The sequence below is a fragment of the Delphinapterus leucas genome, chromosome 7, assembly GCF_059928025.1.
Source record: "Delphinapterus leucas isolate spDelLeu-1000000601 "Yukka" chromosome 7, BTC_Dleu_Yukka2, whole genome shotgun sequence".
In the NCBI taxonomy this organism is placed as follows: Eukaryota; Metazoa; Chordata; class Mammalia; order Artiodactyla; family Monodontidae; genus Delphinapterus; species Delphinapterus leucas.
Genome location: NC_143135.1, coordinates 42,124,348 through 42,136,185, shown reverse-complemented (window position 1 = coordinate 42,136,185; position 11,838 = coordinate 42,124,348). Strand labels below are relative to the sequence as shown.

At 38.1% G+C, this 11,838-nt stretch overlaps 1 protein-coding gene and 1 pseudogene across 1 annotated transcript; one reads left to right on the top strand and one right to left on the bottom strand.

Annotated features, from left to right (window-relative positions):
• Positions 1–1,478: 1,478 nt before the first annotated feature.
• Positions 1,479–2,704, bottom strand: PTH (parathyroid hormone). Its single transcript, XM_022555740.2, has 2 exons — positions 2,614–2,704; positions 1,479–2,494 (listed from the first exon to the last, which is right to left on the bottom strand). Exons 1-2 carry the CDS (start codon positions 2,697–2,699, stop codon positions 2,233–2,235), a joined length of 348 nt encoding a protein of 115 aa, XP_022411448.2. The 5' UTR covers positions 2,700–2,704; the 3' UTR covers positions 1,479–2,232.
• A 7,155-nt stretch (positions 2,705–9,859) lies between these two features.
• Positions 9,860–11,369, top strand: LOC111165278 (large ribosomal subunit protein eL21 pseudogene; annotated as a pseudogene).
• Positions 11,370–11,838: the final 469 nt, after the last annotated feature.

Sequence of the window (11,838 nt, the reverse complement as noted above, 5' to 3'; positions counted from 1 at the left end):
AGTCCAGGGAGAGGCATCTCTTGCAGTTGATTAGAGATCCCCACTATTTGAACTGTTTTAGTACTTCGAGGCAGGGGCTATTTCATAGTAGTGGAGTCAAGCACCGAGAGTGTGGCTCTGGTGTCAGTTAGGACTGGAACAGATTCATACCCAATCTGGAGAGACGTTTCTCCAAGCAGATTAAGAGGGATGATTGGGAAGAGCCCCTGTAGTTTCTCAGAGCCCCATCATTGAGAATTGGGAGGACGTTGGAAAGGCTTGTTAGAGGGCTGAAGGTGCCTAAAGCACTTAAAGGTATAACAATCTCTTTTCCAGTGTCCTAGTTTTTGCAATAATAGCAGAAACTAGGAGGGTTTTGTTTTTGTTTAGGGGTTTTTATTTGCTGGAGTTGAAGAATTTTAGTGTGTTTTTTTTTGGTTTTGTTTTTTGGGGTCTTTTTTGGCCACTCCACGCAGCTTGTGGGATCTTAGTTCCCTGACCAGGAATCGAACCTGGGCCATGGCAGTGGAAGTGTGGAGTCCTAACCACTGGACAGCCAGGGAATTCCCTAGTGGTCTTTCTTTTAGGTGAATCATCTAGAGTGCAAGAGAGTAAGTTTGTCAGATTAACTAAGTCTGGAGTGGACATATTTTCCCATTCCATCCTGATCCTTTTTACTAGAAGGGAAAGGTCCTGGTTCAGCCCATTAATAAACATAGAGTTAAAAGCTACCCAGGTGGAATAAACACCTGAAGGAAAACCAGAATTTTCTTTAAAAGTAATCTGAAGTCAATTGTAATAGTCATGAACAGATTCGTCTGATTTTTTTGTGCAAACCTAAATTTTGCTGCAATCAACAGGCTTTGGAAAAGGCCTAGGAGTTGCTTCATGAAGTTGCCTAGCAACTGTCCAAGCTTGATCGTATAATAAGTTAGCAAGCTGGTCTCCCAGTTGTGATTCTAGAGACTTTCAGGATTTTCCCAATTATCAGTTTTCATGCAGTGCTGGGCCGGGCCTTTACCCACAAGCATATGAACTAACTGATTTAAATCAGAGAAACAAGGTTGACAAGTTTGAAAGACTATATTAAATTCCTCAGCAAATCTGTGGAGATCTTCGGTTACTTTGGGAAAATATTTGAGTGTGGCTCGCAGTTTAGCTTTAGTCCAGGGAATATAAGAAATTCAGGGTTTAGTCTCTGGATCCTCAGAAGGCTTAATTTTAAGGGGACAGGTTCTGATAAGTTCTGAGGAAAAAGGAGTGGGAAGGGTTTCAAAGAAATATGAAAGTTCAATGAGAGAATTAGTAAGGGGGAGCTGAGGGTGTGGAGGAGGTGTGGGTATAGAAGTATAGAAGGGAAGGAGGAAGATGGCACCGGACATGAAGCCTGAGCACAAGGCGCCAAGGAAGAGGAGCACGAGGCTTCCGAAGCCACTTCATCTTTCTTTAATTGCTTGTTTGCCTCAGTTAACCTTAAAATCCTATTTTGCAGAGAGGCAATTTTAGGGTCCTGGTGATATTTGGAGGCCTCAAAATACCAATCAAAATAGGCATTTCATTCAGTTTTGGAACTCTTAGAGCTATGGTAGTCCAATTTGGTTTTAAGAACGTTGAGTCTGGGGATTTCAGAAGTTCCCCATAATGCCCATTGATATTCTAAATTGTCTTTGGTTAAGTCAGTCCGTTTTGTTAGAAATGCGTGTGAGGAAGGACAAATGAACAAAGTTATATTCTATTAAACACAAAAATTCTATTCCTTGCAATTTGGGGTCCAGACTAGGAATATGACCAGGGGCATTTCATTTCCTTTCCTGAAATGAAGAGGACAATAGTAACTAGCTAGTGATGATTCGGGGACCTGGTACTTTGATATTTAAAGGATAATTTCAAAATATCAGAATGTTAGACATAGGGTTAAAAAAAATTTTGTGTTGTTCCTCTTAGTCACATTCAATTTAAACATACTGGTGTTACTCATAACCAAAAGATATTTTTATAACAAGGAAGAAATACTTAACTTCATTTATTTAGAATCAATAGAAATAGAATTATTAAAAGAGCTCTTAGATGAATAAAAGTAAAATCAAAATAATCAATTAAAATTGCTGCTACCACAGTTAGCAATAGATTACACATAAAGTTTGGTAATATTAGAAATATTGGCACTTAATCTTAATAGAGCTTGAAAACATTAGCAGTATGTAATGTTGTTGCCCTATGCTGTCTAGAGCAGTGCTCTGATCATATCTGTTTTCACTGGGGTTTAGCTTTAATTAATACATCCACATCAGCTTTGTCTGCTTCTCCAAGACTTTTTTGATGGCTCTCAACCAGGACATTGTCTTCCTTTTTTCGGGGTCTCTGGGAACTACCATCTCTATAAGCTAGAGAAGTTCCGAGAGCAACAAAGTTGTGCACATCCTGCAACTTCTTACGCAGCCATTCCACTCTTTCCATGGAGCTCAGATGCTTGCCCAGGTTATGCATAAGCTGTATTTCACTCACAGATCTCTTCCTACAGGGAACAGAATCAGAGAGGATCACTCCATTAGCTCCCCTCTTCCAAATCATAAAGCCAACCTTAAAAATCCAATTCCCATGCCCTCACCGTGCAGAACAGGCTATGGTACTTACTTAACAGACTTCCCTTCCGATCTTGCAAGAAAACAAACCGCGAACATGACAACCATTACTTTAACCATGTCTTTTGCAGACATCATCTTCACTAAAAGAAAAAGCGAAATGAAGGCATTTAAAATATTTTTAATATTCCAAACAATACAATTAAATTTATAGTAGTTTATATTTATAATCATACAACTTTGTACAGAGTGTGACAGTAACTAATTGGATTGTTTTTCATGAGAGACTTTTGGAATCAGCCTCTTTATTTTACAGTATATATAAGTATATATTATATATACAGATAATTAGTATATATTATGTATACACACGATTTGACTTAGAAATTAGACAGATTAGCTTTACTTTCTTAGGTATCTTTTTGAGAGTTCTTGTGCAAGTTTTAATATATGAATTTAAGCTACATGAAGAATGAAAAACCTTACTGTTTAGAATTTCCTCCCACATTTTGTGTTATGACTAAATACACAAGAAGCTTGAAAATGGCTACTTCTTATTTATTTATTTATCTATCTATCTATCTATTTATTTATTTATTATTTTGGCTGTGCCGGGTCTTAGTTGCAGCACGCAGGATCCTCCTTGCAGCATGTGGGATCTTTAGTTGCAGCATGCGTGCAGGATCTAGTTCCCAACCAGGGATTCAATGCAGGGCCCCCTGCACTGGGAGCGTGGAGTCTTATCAACTGGACCACCAGGGAAGTCCCTACTTCTTTTAATTAGGTAAATTGTCAACAGTGTTTGTTGACTTAGCAAATCTCTTTTTCATAAGTAAACTTCCTTTCAACGCAATGATAAACATAAATGTCAAATGAATAGGCGCTGATTTAGAGATTTTTACTAAATTAACACACACTTCTCCTACCGTTAAAAAGAATGTGTCAAAGCATTTAAACATCATCTAATTAATTACTTGTTATATGAATTTAGAGCTTTGACTCCATATAAAATGCCTGTCTGTATCTTATCTTTTCAGCTTATTTTATTAACAATTTTGTTTGAGTATAATTTTTAGTACATTCCTCTTTTGCTTTTAAGCTTTTCATCTCAAAATAGAAAAGTCTTACCGTAATCTGCATTTCAACAATTGCAAAGCCTTTTATCATAGACGTGCCTTTTCTTAATACTTAACGTTCTCCGTTTTAACATACACATAGGGTGGCTATGTACTCATATTTTAAAGGGAATCTGCATCATTTAGAAGTAGCATAAGGAGCATTATAATCTACTATATTTATTTTCACTGTGCAATATAAAGCTATTGAAGGAGGAACAAATGAATATTCTTCATTTTTGGTTTGTGTTAGAAACAATCATTATAGCCAGAGGACAGAAGCTTTGGTGTCCTATTCTAGCCTTGTCACATTCACCAAACGCCTCTGCCTTGCTTCCTTGTTCTTAATAGAGAGATGAGGTTCTTACAAGAATGTCATTTAAAAAGCTGAAAAATGGTTGTAAAACATCCTTAAAATTCATGTACAGTTTTCAGAATAGAAAATTAGAAAAGGCTTTATGTAAAGGGAATAAATATTCAGCAGTAAAACTGAGTTTCTCCAACTATAGTACACAGATTGAGCTCTCTATGAGGATATTCTGGAGGAAAAGTGGAATTTTAACTCAGAGAAATAAATTTACATTGATTATTTAAATCAGAATTATTCATTTCTCATTAGGCTGTTTTATTTCAAAATTTTAATAAGATACCATCAAAGCACATCATGCCAAATTTTAATTATTTTTCATGTAATTTCAGATGAGTTTATAAAAAGCAAGGCCTCTCAAAAGACTTTAATCACAAAAATAAATGATTTAACAATATTTTAGTAGCATAAATTTATTTTTCATTACAGCATTTTTAGATTAAATAATATTCAAACCCTCCCTTAACATTTTACCTTGAACAAGCAGCATGACATGGTAGAAAATGGTACACATTAAATAATTGCTTGATCATAAAAAAGAACTCATATGAAATTTAAAAGAGAAAATAAAGATTACTCACCACACAATGTCTTAGGACACGATCTTCTTTCAGGTTTATTGGCAGCTGATGCTTTCTCAAAGTTGAGTAAACCTGAGAAAGCTGATGGATTGAGTTGTAGACCCTTAAATGTGACTTTTATATATAGGTCTTCCACACACCAAGGAAGCTTTTTTATTGTTAAGGATGACGTCACTCCCAATTCTCTGAATTTTAACTATAGGATCAGAGCAGCACACACACTCCCATGGGGCGGTGCTCATTCCTCTTAAATTTTAGATAATTGGATATTAAAAGGAAAACAGTGTGGGGCTGGGCAAAGGATTTATGCAAAGATTTCTAACAAATAGTGAATTGTAATTCTGACTGGATTAGTGAATTTATATTACAAAAAAGACTGACTTCAGAGATTTATGGTAAAGTCATCACTTATTTGAAAGTAAAATCTGAAAATAAGTATATTTCTTATAACCATAATATTGGCACAACTATTATGAGGATTATAATGAATTATATTGCATTATGCTTACTTTACAAGCCATATTCAACCAATCCATATCATTCCTGATCATCTTTCAAAAAAATAGGTATAGTGCTTTTCTTAAAGGAAGTGTTAAAAATGTTTTGAGAATATGCTCTTAGTACATAATTAATTTGAAAGGCTTCAAAAGTGAAATTATTTTAAAATTCATTTAACTTACGTTTTATCTCTTTTTATTTTAATTTGCAATAAAAGCATTTGAAAAGCAGTAACTGTATGCCAGACTTTACATATATCATCCCCCTAAGTCTTCACAGCAATCCTTTAAAGTAAATACTATTATCTTCACATGAGGAAACTGAGGTTTGGAAAATGAAGAAGATGGAGTTCGACGAAGGTCTTTATGATACCAGAGCTATTTTAATTCTTACTACCTCAGTTTCCCCTTAGAAATGTAGCCCTTCTTTGAACCCCAGTCTTCCTGACTCTAATTTGCCTAACCCTTTGCAGACTCTTTGCCAGGAGTTGGGTCTTGTTTCTCATGTTCCCCACCTGGTGATGGAGGGCCTGCTCCAAAACCTAATAGAGGCAAGATGCCCCCACCTGTCTAATTTCAAATATTGCTACAGCCTTGTCCCCATCTATCGATCAAAACCCCTTGAATCCCCTTGGTATATCTAGGGTTCATTTAGGCAGCTTGCCTCCCAACTAAAGCCCCAGAATTGGATCAGTTCTCTTAGCTCTGCTCCTACCCAGGCTTCATGTTATCCTCTTTCCTGCTAACTCTTGCCAAGCTTTGACTCTACATCAAGTAAGAGCCAGTCCGAATTTCAAATACCTGTACAGAGGCTAGAATGAAAGATATGTGTTAGTGCTGTTCTGAGGAATCCTCTACACTGAGCAAATCTCATTTGGAGTAGTGTTCCAGGCTCCGTTTCAGAAGTCTTAGAGACAAACTGCAACGTGCCTGGAGGATATGAACCAGGTTGGTGAAAATGTTGATAAACATGACATATCAGAAGGAGTTGAATCAAACTGGAAAAGTCTGGAAAAGAAAAGACTTGGGATGATGATGTAGCTGTTTTTAATTCTTTATAGGGCTTCTATAAGGAAGAAGGAATATCTTCTGTGGTTTAAGAAGGAAGGACTGAGTCCAATGGCTAAAGATAACAAGGAGGCAGATTTGGGCTCATCTTGGATATCGTAATTGTCAAAATAAAGAATCAATTACCTTCCTAAGTAGTGAGCTCCCGATCACTGGAAGTGTTCAAGTAGAAGCTGGGTGAGCATCTATCAGAGATATCATAGAGATTCATACAGAGCAGAGAGTTGAACTAGATAACCAAGAGGTCCCTTTCGACTAAAAAAAAGAAATCTATTGTTTTGATCCTTTAAAAGACCTCTTCTGATGCAAAGTCTAAACCTGATGTTTGTGTATCATTTTTTCTTACGCCCTGTTAAGAAGTAGAAGAACTGGAAAAATAAATGGTTTTATAAACACATTTTTTGATTGTTATTATAAAGCCATGTTTAACATTTTAATTTGGAGATTTTTCCCACTTCTTTGGGTAAGTTTGGCATAACTGACAGCCTTCCAGGAGTAATGCACACTGTTTTCACTGTCTTCCTCTTATTACAATTATTTAAGAATAAACTGCCATATTGAAGATAACCACATTATTAAACTAGTTTTACAGAAAAATGAAGAAAACAGACAAAGCTTATTCATTCAAAAAATGCATTGAGTATATACTAGGTATCTGCCGGAGGCTGTGTTAATCACTAAATGATTGAGACATGATCCTTGCCCTGAAATTTGACATATAAATTGGAATACAATAGGCGTTATAATAGCCATATTAACAGAGGCTTACAAAAAGCACAGAGGAAGAAGTGACTAATTTCCCTGTAGTTGCTGCAAGCTGTTTTCCTGAGAAGCTTAAGTATTCTCAAGGATGAATGAGTTTTCCATCAGAGAAGGTGAGAAAGGACAAGAAGGAACAGCATGTGCAAAGGCATAGAGGCAATGAAGACTGAATACACGCTAGTGGGAGGAGAGGGGAGATGGGTAATGACCCTAAAAAAGTAAGTATGGTACAAATTATGGAAGGCTTCTGTGTGTATGCCTAGGAGTTTTATCTTGTAGTCCTCCCTAAACACATATGTGCATTAGTAATATTTTGTGTCCTTTGGATTTTGTAAAGTACTACTTTGACCTTCCCACAAAGAAGAGACACAGCTGCCAAGATTTGGCACATAGTTTATCTGAACCATCAGCCGCTGGGACTGTAGACATTAGATAGAAGGAAACCATTTAGGAATAAGAGGGCTAAGGGCTATGTGGGCACAAGAGGCTGATGTCAGAGTGACAGAAAAGAGCTGAGCATAGCTTTTTCCTTTGAAAAGCTCAGCCTTTCTTAGCGCTCTCAAGTTCTCTGAAGCTAGGGTCAGACAACCTACTGTATTCCTCCTCACATTTGGTAAGGATAAAGGGCCATGTGTTATTTCCCCTGCATTATGGGAGGTTTAATTTGAGACTGATACTTTTTCCTTCTGTTTGCTCAATAAGAATTAGTATGGCTTTGGGGACTTAACATCAAGAAGAAACTTCCAGCGCTGGGAAATCCAGCTATAGTTCTCCTAATTCCATGTTTTGTCAACAGATTAATTGGTGACTGTCTTAACAGTTGACCTACTCTTTTGCTTTAAGCTCTCCTGTGGGTTATTGAGCTACTGAATTCTTAATCTGTCAGACACAATTTTCCTCCCTCCTACTCACCAGCCCCCAGTCGTTTCTGTTGTTAGAGACAATGAATAAAAATGTTTTAAAGGACAGTATATAATAACTGTTGAATTTTCCACTTGTTTTTTATAATATTCATTTCTTTATTTTTCTTTCTCCATAATCTTTATTGATGGATATTTCAAATGTGGTTCTCTGATAGGCAGCGTTTAATAAGCCATTGATCTCTTTATAATGTATAAGCTGTTATAAACCCTGGGATACATTATACCTGAGTAGTCCTTCAAAGATGAAATATGCAGCTACTTTCACAAATAAAATACTAATTGTTGCTTTTTGTCCATTCTATCAGTGAGCGTCCATCCCTGCCTGTATTCCTTCTCCATGTTTATGTGGAATGGAGGAGTGTTAAAATGACATGCACTGTTTTCACAGTTAGAAGAAGGCATCTCTGCAGGTGGGGACTGAGGGTAAAAAGATTCTGTATGCCTGGGATGAGAGAGTCCTTCTAAATACAGCAAGGCATGTCACAGTGTAGACCAGGGTGTCACTTGGGGAAGCCTTGGGATCCTTACTGATTGAAAAGATTTCTAGTTGTGCAGATGCCTCTGTAATGTCCTCATGATATAGGTAAGCACTGGAACAAGTCCTTGAGTGTTCCTCATTCAAAAGCCCCCTGAGATTTAATTGTACCCTCTGTTTCTTAAAGAAATAGAGGTGGGGGGGAAAGTAGGCTTTGAGAGTTTTCATTTTTAGTTTTGGAACCATAAGGAAGTTGGACAGCCATAGCAATTTAATGAAGAAGTAAAGTCTCACATTTTTAATGACGCTTTTCAGTGAGCTGACCAGACCACTGATGTCACCGCTAATTCTAAACATTCTTCTTTTATTGTCTCGTAAATATACTTTTCAGACCAAGTGTTCTCATTTGGAGTATAGACAATATGTTTTCCTCAGTAAATGTGAATCTTCCCTTGGAATAGATTCTTAGTTCTGCTGCATTTTCCCTTTACCCTTGGTAGAATATTATATGCAATTTATGACATCAGAAAAAAAAATACAATGTCTTTCACATCCCTTCCCAATAGTCAACTGGAGCCAATAGTCTGTGTACCTTGATTCTTTCTTTGTGTTTTAAAATAGTGTGGGAAAAATAAAGCAGGACCGGGGGTATTGGTTTCCCATTAGTGAAGCTTTAAGTCAAATGATGTGGGTGCTCAGAGTCTGAGTTAGGAATGCCAGCATGTCAATCCAAATTACCATTTCAATCCAACACAGTAAAGATTTGTTGAGCACCTAAAATCAGCCAGTCTAGAAACAGTAGCAATTTCCCTGCTCACAATCTTCTCCCTGAACTTTTTTTTCCTGTGATTTTTTTTTTAAGTTAGAGCATCTTAACTTTTCAGATCTCAAATTTTACATCTCAAAGTAGAATACTGCCTTCCCTCCTTTTAGTTATGAGCTTTCAGAAATGAGCTATCATATGTGAAAGTGTTTTGACTGTTTATGGCATTCAAAAAATGCATGTTGGGCCTTCCCTGGTGGCGCAGCGGTTGAGAGTCCGCCTGCCGATGCAGGGGACACGGGTTTGTGCCCCGGTCCAGGAAGATCTCACATGCTGTGGAGCGGCTGGGCCTGTGAGCCATGGCCGCTGAGCCTGTGTGTCCGCAGCCTGTGCTCCGCAATGGGAGAGGCCACAACAGTGAGAGGCCCATGTACCGAATAAAAAAAAAAAAAAAAAAAAAAGTATGTTGAATCTAAATCTGAAAGGTAATTGTCCCTTGCCCATTCTCTCACATGCGTCCACCTCATTCCAGGAGTCCCCAGTACTAAACATGGAGAGTGCTGAGCTCCTGGGCTCAATCTGCTCTCTTCCTCCTTCAGCCCAGCCCCCTGAAGTGCAAAGAATTCTGAGGCAGTAGGCAGTTATGGTGTTCATAAATTCCATTCTGAATTTGCTGATTGCACAAAGAATTGTAAAATTTAAACTAAAACTAAGCATATCTTTCTATTGTTGGGAATAAAATGTGCCGAGTGTGACTGGAGAGTGGACTCCAATGCAAGTTAAGCTGACAGGCAGCCCTAGAAGCTATGTTCTTCTCACATCCACCTAGCAGCACTATGCAGTGAAACGCTCAGGACCTGAATATGGAAGATGAGGGTAAAGGTTTGGCACTTATTAGTTGCACAAGCCAAGTCATTTTAGCACAGAACCTTAATTTCTACAGAAAAATAGATATGAACTACTCCACAGAGTTATTGTGAGGATCACATAGAATAATATATATAAATGCACTTTGTCAACTGCATACCTGGTATTGATTAAAATCACAACTAACAATAATAATTATTTTCATGGCTTTTCGGCCAGAACCGCCATCTTCCAGTAATTCACCAAAATGACCAACACAAAGGGAAAGAGGAGGGGCACCCGCTACATGTTCTCTAGGCCTTTTAAAAAACATGGAGTTGTTCCTTTGGCCACATACATGCAAATCTACAAGAAACGTGATATTGTAGATATCAAGGGAATGGGCACTGTTCAAAAAGGAATGCCCCACAAATGTTACCATGGCAAAACTTGGAGAGTCTACAATGTTACTCAGCATGCTGTTGGCATCCTTGTAAACAAACAGGTTAAGGGCGAGATTCTTGCCAAGAGAATTAATGTGAGTATCGAGCATATTAAGCACTCTAAGGGCCAAGATAGCTTCCTGAAACGGGTGAAGGAAAATGATCAGAAAAAGAAGGAAGCCAAAGAGAAAGGTACTTGGGTTCAACTGAAGCGCCAGCCAGCACCACCCAGAGAAGCACACTTCATGAGAACCAATGGAAAGGAGCCTGAACTGTTGGAGCCCATTCCCTATGAATTCATGGCATGATGGGTATAAAGAAAATAAAAGACCTGGACTGTAAAATAATAATATTAATAATAATAATAATTATTATTTTCATGAATCCTGTTAAGGTCATATAATTCCAATTGGTAGCTTTCTGTGTCCCCATTTTAAGCTGATTGCATGGCATTTCAAACATCACAGAGATGCTCTAAAGGCTTAACCTAGAATGCTATTGACTTCATCTTTCAACAGTGAAGAGAATCTTCAGCATGGCCTAACTCAACAAACTGTCCAAAAGAATGATCTAATGGGTGCAAAGAGAGGCATGAAAATGAGATCCTATATTTCCCTGCCAGGGACATTCTCCAGATGTCTAGGGCAGCAGTAAAGTATGGAAAGTCACTGTGAAACAATTCCAAACATACTCATGTGGCTGGTTATTTTACAAAATCAATCAGAGGGAAGGTGATAGTGGAAAGAGCACTAGATTTGGAGTCAGAAGACCTGAGTTCAGATCCTGAAATCACTAGGGTCACCAGTTTCAATAATAAAAACACAGAATACCAGTCAACAATAATATATTCTATATTTAAAGTTTTATTAAGAGGGTAAATCTCATGTTAAATGTTTTTGTTTTTTCCACAATTAAAAAAAAAAGGAATTAGGGAATTCCCTGGTGGTCCAATGGTTAGGACTCAGCGCTTTCACTGCCAAGAGCATGGATTCAATCCCTGGTCAGGGAACCAAGATCCCTGTGTGGCTCAGCCAAAGAAAAAAGAAGGAATTAAAAAAAATCCCACAGGACAAGAAGTTAAATTTGAATTAGTTCTAATTACCTATGCAAATGCACACTGAGATTAAAAAAGATATTGTGGGCTTCTCTGGTGGCGCAGTGCTTGAGAGTCCGCCTGCCGGTGCGGGGGGCACGGGTTCGTGCCCCGGTCTGGGAGGATCCCACATGCCGTGGAGCGGCTGGGCCCGTGAGCCGTGGCCGCTGAGCCTGCGCGTCCGGAGCCTGTGCTCCGCAGCGGGAGGGGCCACAGCAGTGGGAGGCCCGCGTACCGCAAAAAAAAAAAAAGATATTGCAAGGGAAGGGACATATGTGTAATAAAAATTATTTGAGTTTATCTGAAGTAAATATCTGAATTCTGTACCTCTTTCTTTATTTCCC

What these genes read in the sequence shown, in the direction of transcription:
- PTH (XM_022555740.2), bottom strand. Translation starts at nt 2,699, where the DNA reads ATGATGTCTGCAAAAGACATGGTTAAAGTAATGGTTGTCATGTTCGCG. An exon ending in TCGGAAGGGAAGTCTGTTAA is followed by an intron (nt 2,495 to 2,613) that starts GTAAGTACCATA and finishes TGTTCCCTGTAG; the next exon opens with GAAGAGATCTGTGAGTGAAA.